Source organism: Heliangelus exortis, chromosome 6 (genome assembly GCF_036169615.1).
Source record: "Heliangelus exortis chromosome 6, bHelExo1.hap1, whole genome shotgun sequence".
NCBI classification, from domain to species: domain Eukaryota; kingdom Metazoa; phylum Chordata; class Aves; order Apodiformes; family Trochilidae; genus Heliangelus; species Heliangelus exortis.
Window position 1 is genome coordinate 23,115,964 of NC_092427.1, and position 18,775 is coordinate 23,134,738.

The following is an 18,775-nucleotide window of genomic DNA, read 5'->3' on the forward strand; positions in this document are numbered from 1 at the left end:
TATTGGAAACTTACTGCTGCTTGAGAATAGTCTGCATATCTAGGATCTAAGAAAGAGACTATGAATACACTGGGAAATAGAAGGATTATCAGTGAAATTAAATGGGTGGTGGCTTCTGCAACACAGGATTAATTGAAGGTGCAGAGCTCACACTAAGTCTGGTATACAATAGAAAAGGCAGATCATGTTATAAGATCCATAATATATACTTTTAAACACAATCTTAAAGGTAAATATATAATTCACCCAGTTTTATTCTGCATAGCAGCTCGTATGTTTGTTCTCCTCTGAACCCCCAAAAGTTCCACACCCATTGCAAGAATTGCTTGACTTCATTAAGTTGTATTTCCTCACTTCACAGTGTGCATCCTCAACTTATCAATCTCTATGGAGTGAACACTGATGACCTGGAGAGTTTCCAAGCAACATGCAGTTGCATATAGAAAGACCACACTGCAAGTTCAGGATGAAAGGATCATTTTCTTGCCTCTAAGCACAGGTTTCCAAGGTCACATTAAACCATAATAGCTGAAACTTAACTGGGATATTAATATTTCTGGTTTTAAATTTTTATCAGATTGGATTTAACTGTAAAGAAACTGCTAGGCTTAAAAAAAAATTGGAAACTTAGTATATTGTTCTCATATAAATTGGGGGTTGAGAATTTTTTTTTTCTTTAAAATTAGCCTAGCTTTTACAATAAATATAGCACGAGATACTTTTTAATTCTGCTGCTGCTATCCATATTATCAGGTATCTCAGATCAAATAGATTGAAGGTATGACAGCACCTCATGTTGAAGAATAGTGGCAAAATATAGATCGATTGACTTATTTAATCAAATACTTCAATTTCTAGTTAAAATTGTTAATATTGCCACAATGTATTTTCTTTCAAATTGCTTCTAGTCAAACAGTAATACAAAAGATTATGCTTATGTCTTGTATGGCTTTTCTTTGTTGAAATATGTAAAAGACTACTCTTTGTACAAAATATTTTTAATATTTTATCTATCCCAGTACTGAAATGATACTCAGCATAGCTTTTGTTGTTGAGAATAAAGTTATCATCAGTAACTTAGACTTGACTTAAATTTTTATAATTTCCTTATAGTACATAACTATAATATTTATATGAGTGTTTGTGGGGAGCTTGTAATTTACTAAATATTGAATACAATTATTTAAGATTACAACAAATTAAATCATATAATTTCTGGGAACTTGCTTTCTTTGAGATGATGAAAAGTAGCAGAGCACCAAGTTTATCTGCAGGACAATCGTGATAGTGAATATTTTCCTGTTCACCAGTCTATGAATCGTTCAGAAGGTGGGTGACAAATAATGGTAAGAAATCTGCATTAGCTCTGACTAGAGTGAGTTGCTTCAAGTTCTTTCTTCAGTAAGTAGTTAATGGTAAATATAAAGTATATATATAGCTGGTTTATTACATAACTGAAAATTTACAAAATAATTGAACTTGCAAAAGAAACGGCATTCATGTGTATAACTTGTTGGGGTTCTCTTTAATAAAAGAAAATTAAATGGTACTTTTTAATCTTGCCACCATCAGGACACTATACATTCAAAAATTGTCAGCCTGGTTTATAAAAGCTAATTGACTTTGGCTTTATATCCTAAGAACAGGCAGCCAATACTTACATATTAATAACAAAATCTGAATTAGAAGTATACAATTTCCAAGGCAACCTTATCACAAGTAGTGACTTAGGTAAACTATTTCAAAGATAAATAAAATGCTTTAGTTTCATCTCTTTGCATTGTTTCTACTAAAACCAGTATTAACGCTTCTTCCAGCATTTGAGGTATATTTTCCACAATATGTTGTAATAGGAACCTAATTTCTGCTGAAAGATAAGAGTTAAAGTGCAAGAATTCACTAAAGCCCTTTGGAAGATGATAAGCATTTTGTGTATATTTTCATAAACCTGCAAGACAATATTTCATTATTCACATATTTGATTTTCTTATATAAAAAATATGCACATTCACTTGTCCTTACACTACAGAAGATTCTGAGGGAGATTTGATGTGCAGTGAGGCACATCTTTGTCATCAAATGAAGTGAAAGGAAATAAGTTACAAAATGGTCCCCAGTACTTTTAGGATCTGTGAACAATGTGGCTTTTATGGTTCCAAACACAGTACTTGAAGGCACTCTGCATCACTTTTGAGTCTCAGGCTAATTCCTGTTATGATACAGTAGCTTCAAAGAGTATGTACACATTTACCTTTGTATGTATAATTCATTTCTCCTTGCAGTTCAGAAAGACATCAAAGGCACGACAAGAAAGGTCATAATTGCATCCTGCCTTTGCAATAAATTAATTTACTGAATAAGCTGTACATTTTCTAGTTGTAATGGCAAACTAAGTAATGAGGTGTGGGTTTTTCCCCCCTGGCTTGTACTATTTCACCAAAGCTAGGTGGCAGTGCAAACTTAGCTAGCTGAAAAAACTTACCGTATAGCAACACAGTGGCTTGAACCCTGCTTCTATTCAGGCATTTGTCTTCGTACTGAGTGGTTTCTGAGGATGCCTGTTTGGGTGGTATTTAGCTGAAAACTTCACAAGAACTCAAGTTAGTTCTCCAAATGACTGCCTTATTAAGTACTTTCAGGCAAGGGGTGGCACATCTAAAGATAAAATTTGGCCCAGTAAGGTTAGCACTTGGAGATTTTGGGCACATGTTTCTCTGTTTTGTCATCATGTGAAGTGGGTTTTTTTCAGGTTCCAGAAGAATGCCAGTACTAAATATTACTATCCTAGGTACTGTAGAAAAATCTTCAAATAAATAAAAATAAATACTTGCTTTAAAAAAAAACAAACCAAACCAAAACAAAACACAGAAATATCCAAAACATCATGGCACCAGCATCTGAGGAAAGGATGAAACAACTAATATATGTCATGCTTGCAAGTACCACGATAGCAAGATGCTACAAATCATGATCTCAAATACATTACTCTTTCTACAGCCCAGAGAGGATTCTGTGGTGCATCTCTAGCCTACCCCACAGAGTTACCTGCTTTGAATCCACCTTTGGCATTCCTGGTTCTGACTTGCCTGGACGTCTAAGTCTCTGCAGTGTTTTGGCTTGTGAAGCCAAAGCTTATGCAGTTACCTTCAGAAGCCTAGGAGAGAGAGGTTCTGAGAGCTGGTTTCTCCTTCCACGTGCTCTACTTACTTAAACTCCTGCTATTGGTTTAAGCTAATTTACCCTTCTAAAACTGCCAAGGCAAGATGAAGGAGTTGTTCTTGAATGTCTAACCAAAAGATTATTGAAACTTGAAGAGAGTAACCCATGCTAATGTGTCCAAGATCTTACTTTCCAGGACTGGCCAAATGTTGTTACTTTCTAGAAATTCTTCTTTCCAGTAATTCTTCTTTTCTTTATCTTTAGTGTTCTTCTGGCTGTTTGAAACCATATATACATATATGTATATACACACACACATATACACATATATATATATATATATGGAATTTTAAATATAACTGGGAGACTTTAAAACAAACTGTTTTTACCATTGTCACGTTAGAAAAACACCAGTACTCTAAGGTGTAGTCCTCCATACTGTGCAAGAAAATAAAATGCACTTTGAAAGAGTGAGTGAGCTCAAGGCTAGTTTTCTTGTCACAGATGTTTCTCCTGTGAATTAACTTGTATCTGGAATTCTTCATTTTAAATCAAATGTTTATTTGCCATCTTATTCATCTTTGTCTCCACTTGTAAAACTCCAGCTCTCACTTCTGTTCTTGTCTTGAGGGACAGGTTTGTATTGTCTTTTGAAAAAGCCAATCTGCAAGACATAATTTTGGAATCTGTTGTCAGCAAATGTTTCTTTTCAGATCTAAACCATATAACATGAACAAAAATAAAATGCATATATATAGTGCTTAGGACAGATGACCATTGCTTTGTCATACCATGTAATGAAGTCAAAAAAGTGCTTTTTCTTTGGATTTTTGTGAGGCTGACGCTCTTCTGCGAGGAGTAAGGACATGTGGATTTGTCTACTATAACAGTCCACAGAATCAGGTATTTTTTAAAAAATGGTAAATGGTAATAAAACTTCCCTGTTGGATTTTTTTCATTTCTACATTTCCCTAGAAAAAAATGATGGATGGATGGAGCAAATCTGCATGTGTATAAAGTGGTTATCAGTAGTCCTAATCACTCAATCACTGCTTCCTTTGTGGTTTCCTTTTTTACTTATGCCCAGGATATTTTTTTAGTGTTCATCTTAAAGTTTAAAATATAAAGCATTTCATTGTGTTATGAAACTATGTTGTAGACTTTTAGTCATCACATATCAAATGACATTAAATGTACTGCAGTTTGCATCATCCATTTGATATCATTAAATTATATAAATAATTTGCAAATGTGAAATGCCATATATGACATAAGATGGAGTTTGTGGTGATCAATAACAAGGTGTAGAATATGCAGAAGATAAAAAGAAAAAAAATAGAGAAATATTTTGAAAAAAACACGTTATTGAATGTATTATATTTGTTTAGAAAATAATCATAATCGTCTTGGATCATAATAAAATATTTATCTTTTAGCCTGCATTAACAGATCCCAAAGACTGTGAACTCCTGAGCTGAGAACAACTGAGAAATACTGAACACTTACCTTCCATAATATGAATGAAAGAAGCAAAAACAGGATAACACCAATTATTAAGCCTATTCCAATAATTAGCACAGTAACATGGTATTTTGGCTTCTGGTGATGTATTCCTTCCAAATAGACCTGGAAAGCCAAAAATAAATTTAGTGCTAACTGATTATTTTTTCTGTAAAATATACTAAAACAAATAATGAAAACAAATAATGAAATTAATTTTCCTAGTTAACTAATTAACACTGTATTCATAGTCCATGTCTAAAATTCCACAATTTTAATTGCTGTTTCTTCTTAATAAGTTTATCACAAATTAATTAAGAGAATTCTTACATATGTAACTTGCTTGTCCTTGTGTAGTTCAATAACTTTTTCATTTTTTTCTAGTGAGGCTGTTGCTTTTACTTCAAACTTCAATGCCGATGCATCATCCTGATTAAAAATAAAATAAAAAATAATCCTATCTTTTAAAAAATAACTTCAACACATTAATTCCTACCCAGCAAAAATGGGAACACAGCTGCTCACAGAAACAGAATCTCTCACAAACATACAATGGTGCCCTTTTCTTATCACGAAACAAATTAGTACCAGAAGCTGGAGGAAAGCCCAGTTGGATTTTACTTAAGTCCACATCCACAGTGCTTTTCTTAGAAAAGTATAATTTTGAGTTGAAATTAAATCCCGATCCTACATAAACCAGCCAGAATAAGCAAAGCAATCCATACTATAAAATACAGTGATCATCTAAAATACATATTTTTCAGTAGTTTTCTTTATTCATATATCACCTTGAGACTTGGCATTGAGAACATAATATACGTAACACCTAAAAGATTTGGATTTAATCGTACTGCTAGCAAAAATATATTAATACCTAAAATTTATATGCAGAGAATACTGCAAATGTGCCTTGAAATATTCCCCTCAAGTATGAAAAATTCATGTGTTACCATTTCTAGAAGTGATGGAGTAGCCTCCAGATGTAACTGAACGGTTGCTTCTTTTCCACTTTCCATATTTCCAAGCTTGCAATGTATTTGTAAGCAAAGGCTGTCATTTTTCATGCAGTACTGTAGAAAGGAGGGAAAGATTGAAATTTAAGATTATCAGCCTTTTCATCTTAGTATTAAAGACACTCAGGAACTGAGTAAAACAAAGATCCCTGTTTGTTCTTCAAAGGTCAGGGTTTAACTATCTTGTCATCCATCACTGTCAATCTACATGTGCTTAAAGAACAGTATTAGGGGCCAACCTAATTTTTAAAGGAGACAACAGGTCATTTTGCCTAAAAATTCAATTTTTTTTTTACTGCTAAATAACAATTGTAATAATGTGTATAGATGGGGTTTTTTTAGATGTTATTTCAAATTAGCTTTTATATAAAGAATGATAAATGACAATGAATATTTGGTATCCAGTATGGTACAGTGGATTGATCCTCACACTTTTACACTGACAGCTAAGGCCCATTTCACTCCACTTTAGTGAGGGCAATCATGTACAAGCTTGCTTTTTTGTACTCTTTGCCTAAAGACTGCAATACCTAGGTTCTGACTTGATATCCTAATGCAGGCTGTCCAATCATAGGCTGATGTTCCTTAGAGCATGCTTAAAGTCCCAAATAAACAGATTTTAAAATGTTCAGCTTCTTCTAAAATGAAAGTATTAAATAACATAGGACTATATCAAAAACAAGATGCAGGACAGAGATTTTTAGGAGAAAAAACCCTCAAAACACCAGATTTATTGGTTCTAGTTTGGAGTACAGAGTCAAGTATCAGTCCTATCAACTTGTATAGTCTCCCTTTGAATTTACTTATTTTTAGCATTCATAACACACTTCAGTGAGGATTTCTGCCATGAGTACTACTTTTGGGTTTTTTGAACCTGGCACCTATTAGTTACATTCAATGGCACCTTTTTCATGTGGGAAAAGCAATGGATATTTGATTTGCATTCTTCATGTAATTAATATTAACACTTTTCCTCATGTGCATTATTTTGATTTATTACTGAATTTGTTCTGCCATTCTGTTTGCCCCCCCACTTGGTTTTGTGACTCTTCAGCACTTCTTTGCAGGTGATTTGCATCCACACTGACATCCAGGATTTCCTCATCTCAGTTCTCACCTCTTTCACCAACATCACTTGTGACTACACTGAATGTGTCACACATGTCCCACCACAGATCCTTGGAAGACCACTCTACTGACCTCATTATATTGAAGATATCATTGTCTTAAGGCTCATTCATACAGTAAATTATTTCCCACTGATGCCAAAAGACAGACCTTACCATTTGTCTCTTAGGAGGCTTTGAAAAGAAAGTGACAACATCCTTTATTATGTTTCCATATTTTTCATCTGCATTACAGTTTCTGGGATATTTATTGTAGGAGCATTGTCCAACTGTGGTCTAGAAATAAAAATAACATGACTGTTAGAATTTAATCAGCAGGTAACAATCAAAATACAGATTCCTGAAAGGCAAGAAGCTCAAAGAGGAATACAACTTTTACTTCCAGAATTCTAAAACATACTGGGCTGAAGATCATCCTGTTCTTTTTCACTCTGCTTCACCACAGCTAACAAATTTGTAAGCTTCTATGTATACTGAATTACACAGAACATTTTGGGAAGTAGATATGATTAAACCAGAAAGGGGCCTGAAGGTTTTTTTGTGCTCCTATGAGTCAGCTACTGTAGGCATATTTAGACATATTGTAGACGCAAGGAATCTTTTACACCCTATTTTAGTTGATTCTTATCTATATTAATATTCTACAAAGGAAAGACTATACTATATATTCTGCATAACAATACATGTCCTGTTTGATATGAAATGATTAAAACTGATGGACTAGAGTCTTTAAAGAGTTACCCAATGCAGAAATTTCTTTGTTTTGATACTCTGCTACTTAATAGCAGGAAAGAAATGGCAAACAAATAGATACATGCAAAGAACCAAGCTCTGCAGAGATGGATTCACTGAATTCAGTGGAGCTCTAATAAGCAATATTGGGTATGTTTGAAAGAAATCAATAGAAATTGAACACATACTTATTACCTAGCTGTGCTCTGTTCTGCTTCCCTCTTTCATAGAATTCTTATAGGTAATAAAATTATATTAAGTAACCTGTGCTTACCTTGATATCCAAGGTGTTGAATAACTTGAAGTCATGGGGTGGAAAAGCATTAGGTATCATTATCTCTAAGTTTGTATTTGGGGCCATGCTTGGTCCTGCATTGATAACCTTGTGGAGAAGAATGGAACATACTTAAAGCTTTAATCCATGGTAGCTACTCAAGTAACAATTTACATATATATATATAAGCACACATTTAAAAAGAATTTATATAATAATTCTTATAATTTATCTAAGTATAAATACATAAAATTTCACAGAATGGGGTAGCACCTGCATTGTTTAGCTATCACAAAAGGATTCTGCTAGGAGTTCTCATGTTTTCCTACATTCATTCTGCAGATTTGCAGAATTCTTCACTTCTCTGAACCCAAGGAGTAACAAGTGCTAATCTGCAATGGCTCTCCTGAGGGCATACAGACTGCCTTCCAGGAGAGTGTGAAAAAGGAACTAGGAGAGTAATGTCCAATTCCTGCTTTTAATCCACCAAAGATAAATGTGATACCTATAGATAGATACCCCTTATAAGGAGCTCCTAGTTCCTTTTGCTTACTAAAAGGCAATTCCTTTCAAAGTGTTTCCTAATGGAACCAGCAGCAAATCACAACTGCTCTACCACTTTCAGTTGTGCAAAGTATTTTTTCTCTGACCATGCAGTGGAAGATTGTCCAGACTAAAAAAAGTGTTCCCAGAGGAACTACCAGCCACTTCCCATCAGTAATACACAGAAGTTGCTCACTATGCCCTTGTACTTTTAAGAAGTTTCCTTACTGACTGTGAAGACTGTAATTAGATACAATGGAAATCTAAGCATTAACCTTCATAACAAGGATAAGAGGGTTTACAAAGAAAAACTCACATGGAAAGTGAAGTTGATATTCTCCTTCATGCACGTAAGTGGTGAATCTTTCTCATTTGTTCCATAAAAAAATGAAGCTGGTGACACAAATCTAAAACAGTTTAGAAATTGTTAATTAATAGAATTGCTATGTATCATTAGCATAACTTTCAGCTCCATGCTAAATCCAGAAGATTGGTTCTAAGAAAATACCCAAGGTTGCATTTAAGTAAATGTGAAGCACTGAGAAGTCTTCTACCTCTGTATTCTTTCCTTTTAAAAAGGCAGATGAATCAGAAAACCACTCAAAACCATGCTCCATGGATGCCCCACAAGAAGCTCTGAGTATGACCCATGTTAAGCAAGGAACCTGAGGATCTGCTGTGTTCTTATCAAATACCTTTTTCTATAAAAAATATTCTAGTTCCTTAAAAAATATTCATCTATTAAGAGACGTGTGAAGCATCACAGATGATGTAACTGGTGTCATCTCACAGTAATGAGATCTTGGAAGTGTGGTTCAGACCCCAGGACAGCTGTGCCATCTCATTCCCAGTATTTTTCAGCTACATCACACTTGTATTTAAAATTCTGGGAAGCTGAAGTGGTAACAAGACAACAGTTCTATGGATGTGCAGGTTTAGCAACAGCTGACTTACCCATGAACATTTAACTCTGTCTCATATTTCAAAGGTACAGTTAAAGTTAGCATGTTGTCCAGCAACATGTTCTCATCTTCATTTTTACTATAAAAACACAAGAGAAAAATGAGTATCATATGTATCATAATATACTATATGTGCTTTCTATAAACAATATTAAACAGATCTTTCAGCTAATTAAAACAAAAATATTTCATTGGTAACATGTCTGCATTAAAAAAAACATTTCACACAGGCAGAACCTGCTCATTATTTAAAAAGCTTTTATCTGCCTTTTTTTTTTTTTTTTTTTGTAATTTCCCTTTCTCTACAGATTTGCAATAGCTATGCCTTCTTGCAACTGGGCTTTGCTAAGCCTTTCCAGCATTCTCTGTTGTGTTTTCCAAAGGCAGTAATACTTTTTTTGCTTAGCATTTGTTATTAGACTTTACCAGGTAGCATTAATGATGATGTTGAGGTCATCTTCTGCTCTGGTAAACGAGCTTGCATCCAAGAGGAAACTAAAATCCAGCTGTAGGAAAAATAAAATTTTCTATGTCAAATGATAGGCCATCTTAACATATTTTAAATAAAAATATTTTATTAAACTAGAATTTCCTGCTATGAAATATTCTGAAGAAAATCCTCGCTTCCTCTGTCTTCTATTCCTTTTCTATTGATCTAACACATTAGTTCATAGACTTGATCAGCTCACTTGTCTAGGAAGCCAAGCACAATTAGTTGATGCATAATACAGTGTTGTGCCTTAATGAATTATTCCTATTCCAGACCATGTTTAAGGAACTAATATTAAAATTAACAGAAATTAAGATACCAACATGATGAAAGACATAAGTTGGCAACAAAGGAGAGATTCTAAACAAACAGGGGTTTTTTCCCTCCTGAAAATTCTGTTAGGTAGGATCTTCATATATAGCTTACCTTTGATTTTTGATCTACATATAAATAACCAACGGTGCATTCAAGTTTCACTGCATGATTTTCTTTATCTAATACATCACAATGTATCTGTTTTTCTTCCTAAAATAAAGAACAAATTATGAACGATTAAAATAAAACTGCTTTTTTCAGACATTGCAAACTACATACACACACTGAAATGGGATGGTTTACATTTCCCTGAGCTGGGTGTTTCTTATATTGCTGAAGCAAATATACAGAGCATTCATATTATGCAAGACTACTTTAACATATCATTATACAGATTACTGTGTCCTGTTACTTCATCTTCTGTTTCCTAATAGTGCAGCTAAGTGTAGCAGATCCAGACCCACTCAAGTTTAAAGTCAACCTTTGAAAAGTGTCAGATGTCTCTTTACACAACAGTTATTTTAAAATAAGGCAGAAAGTGAGAAAAATAAATTTATGACTTCATAAGACTATGCATCTGTGAAAAGAGATGAGATCTTCAGTGAGATCTTTGTAATCACTGAAAACATGATTATCAGTTTTTTTTAGTTTTAATTGCTGCCAAAGCCTGTTAGTGAAATGAAGCAATCTGTATTTATTAAATTCACATCGTTCAGGTAGCTAGAAGTCTGAGAACTTAAAAGTGGACTTTTTGTGTGTGTAGGTAAATTATAAGAATCTGAAGAAATTCAGCAATCCAATAATGCAATTTGAAAAATGTCTGTCTGAAAAAGGGAAAAATATCAAAATATTGCTGTTTGACAGCTTTTTAGTTCTCACCAGTTCTAGAAGTCGGATGAAATAGAGACCTTTAGGGATCTGAATGTGGAGGACAGTTTCATATGCATCATCTCCAACATTAAGCAGAGAAATATTCAACAATAAAGTCTTCACACTCCCAGCAGTGAGGTAGGTTTTCTTATCATGAGGCCTATAAAAATATTTATCGTAATATAAGTGAAAAGTCATTCTATATGCAGCTTGTATGCAAATATTTCCTGCCACTATTTTTTTAGTTTCATTTGGTTCTGCTAAAGCTCAGATGGAGATCATTAGGAAAGTTTTCACTCAATCCTGTAACTGAAGGTACCACACCAGTTATATGGTGGTCAGCTTATTGTACGTTTTAAGGCCTCAACGAGCATGAAAACTGTTACTAGACCGATCAATGTGCTACTGCTACAGCATTTACAGATATTATTTCAAAATTCACTCAAAGTATAGGATTTAGTTAATATGAAGCAGGGCACAAAGAGGGCAAAAGAACATGGCTGTCTCATGATCTATGTAATGTTCTATAATCATGTTACAAGTACACAAATCCTATGGGGGGTAAATGTAAACTTCAGCTTGACATTAAAGTTTAATTAAGACTTGTGGAAAGGCTAGAAATAGACATTTATCAGATATTCTGGCTTGAAACCAAAGCATTAGTCACTGAACACCTTTGGGAAAGAAGCTGGCACTTAGGAAAGCAACAGAAGGTAAAAATATTGCATAAGCAGATAGGTTCCAAGACAAAAGTGAATTAAAGAAAAACACAATGTTAATATTTCAGTAGCTTGATTAAGTTTAGGTTAAATTTTAAGTTGCATTACTGGTCACATCTTTACCATTCAGCCCTCTCATATGCAATAAAGCCAAGCTCATTAGCAAGATGCTGTCACAAAGATGCCTCCCAGCTTAACACACAAGTACACAAAAGCATCAGGTGCACATCTGGGTCTACAACAAAGCTGAACTGGAGCTTTTCCCTGGTAATCAAATTTCATTCTTCATTAAAAAAAAAAAAGCTCAATGAGGACTAGAAATTTACAGAGCAGGCCAAAATCTAAGCAATTAAAACAAAACACAATAGCATACATGTGAAGACTTGTAACTTGTAAGTAAAGCCTTACACTGACACCACTATTTGATTTCATTCTTTTAAGACTTAAAAGTTTTCAGTCTGTACTCTTCTTTTGCTAGAATTTTGTGGTTCAAGGATAATGAATGCATTCTGTCTAGACAAAATAAATTAATGCTTCACAGCTAACTAGTTTTTAATCGAGATTCCAGGGGAACAATGTAATTTAAGGTCCCACTTCACACTTCATCAATATATTTAGCCTATTTATTTACTATGAAAATCTGCTCCTGGTACCTAATGTCAAGCAGGTATTTTGAAATCTGTTTTCCTTTCTTAGAGATTAAGTACTTATAAAACTTTATCACTAGTGTCACAAATGAAAATGCTGCACAATCTTTCTTTCTGAAAAGTTTATGATCGTTCATATAAAATAAACTTCAGGCCCAAGCACATGAAAGGGCTGAAGACTCAGCACTACAGCCCACACATTAAAGTAGGCAGAAAGATCCCAATTTTATTCTGCAGCCTATGAAGATGAAAAAGCCTCTGCTCAGCATCACACAGATGTGATTAATAAGCATTATGTAATTTTCATCATCTTTTGGTGTCATTTTAGGTTGTTCAAATATCTCGATTACAGTTTCCCTTTTTGCACACCAACAAACCATATTTCTTGCTTTGGAGTATATTACTCAATAAAGACAAAGGTGGTGATGATAAAACATAACTATATGAAATAATTAAAATCTATTCTGAATACAAACGATGGTGCACGGCTTAAAGCTCTCCAAAGGTAATGCTAAACTGAAATATCTCACAAAGTATTACTTGTTACAATACAGATTCTGCCAGACAATCATATTTAAACACTTTGAAAGTGCATTAATTATCCTGCATAATAAAAGGATTTAAACATGCTACTTAATAGGGAAAAATGGGGAAAACTGAAACGTACTATAGAAGGTGTTAAAAAAACCCAACAGCAATGTAAATGACAAACCACAAAATAAAATCCATTTTGGAAATTGTAAGCTAACTCATGCTGGAAAAAGAAGAACAAACCTCACGTGATACACAACCACCTGGTGTTTCAATCAGCAGTGCAAAAGTGAAGATGTAATATTCTTAAGTAAATGAAGATAGCTTGGCAACCTCACAGTCATTATGATACCTATGTACTCAGTATGCATTCTGCACTGCATCTTCATATATGAAGTGTAGAACACAAGTTTATCTTTTTGTAAGGAAGACATATTTCCCGAGCTGTAAAGTCGTCTAATAATGTAAGAATTGATCTTCAATTATATGTATTTCTGTTACATTTCCTGGAACATGTACAACTTTACAGTATTTTTCAACTAAATACAGCTTTACTTTTCATATCTTCTCAGGGAGTTCATAGTCTACATTTGAAAATTAATGCTCTTTACATACAGAAGTTTAAGGAATAATTTGTATATAATATTATTGAACCTTTTTCAAAACAATAAAAGCCACAGTATACTTACTTTGGAAAAACAACTTTTCCAGAAATTCTCAAGTCAGCAGAACAATTTTCTTGGGAGCAAAGTCTTGCAAAAACAAACTATAAAAGATAAATTTTTTTAAAAACCCCTTAGTGTATTATGCATACTATAGGGAATGAAAAAGTATTTTCAAAGAAAGAAATCTACCACATTCTTATCAAGTATCTGGAATCAGCTCATAGCTCTTGCTCTTAAAACCAGCTCAGTCAGGCTCTGATTTGCATTGTCCAAACACATTCTGCACACCAGAATAACAACAGAGAGACTTCCCAGACTTAATTCTCTCACAGTTAAGCCAGTGGGTGTATGGTCAGAGTAAAAGTCTATTAACTTATTTTTTGAGGGGAAAGTAAGTTAATTTCATACTCACTTAAGGATGCAGAATACACTGGTCTTAGTCCACAGATTTTGTGTTTGAAAACCTGCACTACCCTGACAGAACTAGTATTTCAGGAACATCAGTGAATGACTTCAGGATTAATACCAACATGATATTGTGCATTTAACACAGAATTAATTTAAAAGAACATTTTTATACTGGAATGTGACTGACCCTGTGCGGTTAAAAGGAATGAATGTATAGTATTCTTGAAAGTTCTATGCATATACCTCTTTTTATAATAAAAAAAACAAACCACAAACAAGTTCTGAAAAGACTTTTTTCCTCAGCAACAAAATTAAGCATTTTTTTAGCATGCTGGTTTATTAAGATAAAGGCACTGGGTGCTGGTCTGGAAAACGCATTCCTTCACATGCTATGGATGTGTGAAGCTTTTTTTAACTGAAGATTAAAATGTTATTTAACAGCATTTGAAAAGAGAACTCATACACTAACCTTGCTTTTTATAACATCTTTTTCTTTCCTTCTTTGAAGAATGGGTTGAAGTGGTGAAAATTCTTGAGAATCCATTTTCTGTAGAGTATGATGCCCCAGATGATAACTTGCTTCAACATGTACAGGAGTCAAGATATCCCTTACATCTTTCTATGAAAATTGGAAACCTAATGAGTTAATCATATAAGACAAGACATGTATGCTTATGTTTTAAAGATAATAAAGTTCCCTAGAACTAAAACAGGAACACATTTTTAATGTGGAAAATAATTTCATATGCCTATGGCTTATACACAGATCCCCTGTCCCTGAAAGAGGTAATCAGAGACACAGAAAAGCAGAATACCCTCAGACACAGCTTCAGGCATTGCAGAATGCAAGATGCTTTACTAAAAGAAGTCTTACTGAATAATGAACTTGCTTCTGTCCATAATGCTGCCTTACAGGCCTGTGAAATGCTGTACTGCCCAAATGGAAAAATAGGCTAAAGTTGACTAAAATGGATAAAGTTTACCACCATGATAATCTCAAACAAAACCTGTGGGTTTTTCTGTATGAAATCAGAAGTTCTTCCACACTACCACTAAATCAGGTCAAGAATACATTGTATTTGTCTGCCTCTTTATTTCCTATTCTGTATTTAAAGGATTAAACTCCTTATTAAATGACCATTTTGTACATGAAGCCTTGACTGTGTAGGAATGTTGCAGGTCAGAGCCCAAACTACCTACTTGTGACAACTGAACAGCTTGAAGCACCAAGTTACTAACAATAGCAAAACTGATTAAATTATTCTGTAAGTGTGGAAGATAGAAGCTGATTGTCTGTCCACATGGCCACTACTTTAATTCTTACCTGCAAGCTTGCTTTAGCAAAATCACATATCAAATTCAGAATAATTTTCTACAAGGTCTTTTCTGCATCTGCTTTATATTACTTCCATTAAACTAGTTAGCTATTAATTAGTCTTTACTCAAAATACATAAAATGTGCATAGTCTGTTCAAAGTCTGTACTTGACAGCCATTCACACTTACATAACTTTAGAAGTTTCATAGAAGTACAGAAACCTCAGTAGGTGGGAGGAGATGCTTAAAATGCTATTAATTAAGAATTAAAAAGCAAACCGAATTATATGGAGGCAAAAACCCTAATGACAGACTATAGGAAGTGATGAGCCAAATCATATCTTTCCTCCTACAAAAATACCTGCTGATGCTGGTGCAGCAATCTGTACAAGGTCACATGTCAGATGTTTCTTAGCTTACAAAACTCTTACAAGTAATTTGCCAGTGTTTCTAAAAGGAACATTCACTTAAATACAACTACCAGTTGAGATGCACCTGGGCAATTTTCCAGTAGATAACATAAGCTTTTCTTTGTATCCTGAATAGTTATCATGAAGAATTGGCTTCTAATGGTGTCATAAAGAAAATATTAAGTAAAAGGAAGAAAGAAGAAAAATACATGGAAGACTTCTTCTCTGCAGGTTTCTATAGCTATAGAAAATTAAAACTGTTTTCCAACGCCTGTACAGGATCTACTGCACCAGTCAGGCTAATAGCTATTTGTTTCAAAAGGTTACTGAATTGCTACTTCAGATTCTAAACAAATGTCTAGGCAAACTCTTCTCTTATTTTATTACCCTTGTTTCTCCTTACATTTAAATATTCCCAGTTCTTAGTACTTCTTTAAAGAATACTTTCCTCCTTTAGGTAAAAATCTTACAGGAGATGTCTCTTTTTTTCTGAGTTTAATAAAACCTGGTTCTTCTGAGTCCACTAGTTTTTACTGTTTGCTTGTGGTTTAGGCCTTCAAGTTCTTCCCATTTATTCACCAATTTTTTTCTGCGATAGGCAAGCTTCTAAGATGCTTGAAAGACTGCATAACTTTGTTCTTTCTTGTCCAGTGAATGGCCTTAAAAATACTATTTCCTTATATAAACACCAAACTTGTCTTTACTTTTAAGACAGATCCCTTGTATACACCAAGCATGAACAGACACTTCATTTCCTCCAGGGCAGCAGGGAGTGAAACTGCTATTCCAGTCAGCACTCTACTGACTTGACTCTTAACTTATTTCCAAGTCAGTATCACTCTGAATTTAAAATGATGGCTGCTCTTGAATCAAACTTCTGGAGAAGCCAACATCCTCCTGCTGGCAGCTGGTACCATCTCCCTCCTGCTGAACCCATGCTTGCCCTGGCAGCACTTCTCTCTCTGTAGCTTCTCCTCTGAAGCACTTCTACCAGCAGATCCCTTCTACAGCAAAACTGTCTCTATGCCTTCACAAACAGAGAATTGTAATCACCTTCACTACTAATCTGGTCCAGGATTCAAGCTGATACATCCAGGGGAAAGACATATTAGTGAAGGCTTCACTTTTGTGAGCAGGGAGATCACTTTGTCAGCACAGTGCATGTTCTTCATGTTGCTCAGCTCTAAATTAATTCACAAGTCTTTCAAGTGCTCTTTCTACCCTGATTCTACACCTCTTGATTCAAAGTATGTCCTTTGGTGAGTGCGGCAGACCTTGCAGGAAGACAGCAAACAATTCCACCTTCCAACATCCTGCAGGTCTTTGACTTCTTACCACAAATTCACAAAAGGATCCACACTACAAACCTTGAACTACAGACTCTTTTCTAGCAATCAACCTAATTTCATTCTCTATGGATCAGTAATGGGTTCTTTCTTACCAGGGCAGTCATCTACTCACAGTAAACAGGGGAGCAAGGACATACATGTTCTTTAAAGAATTACAAATGAAGAAAACATAATGAAATTTTTCTTTGTGTGCTTACAAGTTTAAAGATTTTACACTAAGGAGTATATAGGAAAATTTTAACAGAAATGTTCAGTAGAAAATATATGTTATACTTTATCTTCTTGGTTGCTCCAAAATGGCCTCAATCTATAATCTGTTATCCATAAAACAAGATGAAAAAAGGTCAAGAATGCTCACGTCCTACATCACTGTGATTGTTATTGTTATGCACTTTGTCACCAACATAAGAGATCACAGACCCACTGACTTCCCACAGAAAGCTGACAAAGCATGAGAAATAAAATATATTCACTGTGGAAATTAATGAACACAAATCTTCTACTTCCAAATTTATGCAATGCAATTGGAAACAAAATAGGTTTCTTTGCGGCAGGTGTGCAAAATGATTTAAAAGGGCAATACACTGAATTGAAATAAATTGAATAAATTGAAAATTACATTACCCTCAAGAAGGCTGGATGATCTCTGCAGGCAATATTCTTGTTGTAAACCTTTATATTTCCTGATATTGAATCAGATGTTCCGTTGGAGGAGAAATAGAATCTTGCTTGTGTATCCACTTTTCTGTTCACGTCAACACTCAGATTATAAAGCAGTACTGCAAAAAAAGCCCAGGAAAATTATTTTAAAATATGTTTTAATTTTCATGAATTTATGATTGAAATTACATCTTGACTCACTCCCTTAACTATGTTCTGCATTTTGAAACGCTCCACTTAATTTCTGATATAAATCCACAGCTAACAAAAGCCCTCTGAAAATCTATTGCATCATGACCAATCCCTAATAGATGCTTTTACTCAGGGACAATTTTGCCAATTTTTGTTTATAACTTTCTACCAGAATGTATATGAAGAAAACCAGCTTCAATTACTAAATTAATAAATTAATACCACATGTTAACTTCACATTTTTTTCTATTTAAGATACCATGACTTGCCATGGTAACAAATTGCAAATAAATTTCATAGCATTACTGATACTATTTATTAATCTCTGCCAAAAGTTGAGTCAGAATATTCAGAATTTCCTCTAGCCTTTATTTTAGTTGAAAAATCTTATGTTCAAATCCAGTTTGAGTAATCCTGTCTGACAGTCTGATTGCTCATCTTTCACAAGAAATACTAATTTTCAAAAGATCTGAACTTGAAACTACAGTTCATTGTTACATGTGTTCTCTCTGTGTTCCTAAAGGGTGTTGAATATTCTAAAATTGAAGGTTTAAGCAATTTAATTTTATATACCATGTATTTGCAGGGTTGTTTGCAGTTTACAAATAGGATGTGACAATTAGGTTAAAAGCACCCAGGCAATACAGTCAAATTTAGACAGTAAATTATTTTAAGTAAGTTCACCATGAATATTCCCTCCAATAGACAACACTGCAAGCAATACCAGCTTTTGCCAAAAGCATAATATGCATTATATAAAATATAATTCAAAATGTATTTTTTTTCAGCAATTTTGATGGGATTCCCTTTCTTTCAGATAATGTTCCACGTACAATCAAGTGCTTGAGCTGCTTAATGAAGGGAATGCGGTTTCTCTATTGCATTTTCCATTT

The 18,775-nt window shown here is 34.1% G+C and overlaps 2 protein-coding genes across 3 annotated transcripts in view; one reads left to right on the plus strand and one right to left on the minus strand.

Moving 5' to 3' along the window:
• The window catches only part of CERKL (CERK like autophagy regulator), a 50,733-nt gene extending 47,890 nt beyond the window's left edge, over positions 1-2,843 (plus strand). Inside the window, exon 13 of one of the 2 annotated variants that reach the window (XM_071747201.1) lies at positions 362-2,843. In XM_071747201.1, coding sequence (XP_071603302.1) covers positions 362-443 — 82 coding nt within the window. In that variant the 3' untranslated portion in view covers positions 444-2,843. The remainder of the gene's footprint in view (positions 1-361) is intronic. The other variant, XM_071747202.1, reaches the window with a different exon arrangement.
• A 634-nt stretch (positions 2,844-3,477) lies between these two features.
• The window catches only part of ITGA4 (integrin subunit alpha 4), a 36,630-nt gene continuing 21,332 nt past the window's right edge, over positions 3,478-18,775 (minus strand). The window contains exons 15-28 of the mRNA XM_071747200.1: positions 17,655-17,809; positions 14,425-14,574; positions 13,572-13,648; positions 10,995-11,145; positions 10,227-10,325; positions 9,737-9,816; positions 9,303-9,389; positions 8,665-8,755; positions 7,806-7,913; positions 6,956-7,075; positions 5,610-5,729; positions 4,990-5,088; positions 4,666-4,785; positions 3,478-3,823 (exon numbers count right to left, since the gene is read on the minus strand). Of these exons, the coding sequence (XP_071603301.1) occupies positions 3,731-3,823; positions 4,666-4,785; positions 4,990-5,088; positions 5,610-5,729; positions 6,956-7,075; positions 7,806-7,913; positions 8,665-8,755; positions 9,303-9,389; positions 9,737-9,816; positions 10,227-10,325; positions 10,995-11,145; positions 13,572-13,648; positions 14,425-14,574; positions 17,655-17,809 (1,550 nt within the window). The 3' untranslated portion in view covers positions 3,478-3,730. The remainder of the gene's footprint in view (positions 3,824-4,665; positions 4,786-4,989; positions 5,089-5,609; positions 5,730-6,955; positions 7,076-7,805; positions 7,914-8,664; positions 8,756-9,302; positions 9,390-9,736; positions 9,817-10,226; positions 10,326-10,994; positions 11,146-13,571; positions 13,649-14,424; positions 14,575-17,654; positions 17,810-18,775) is intronic.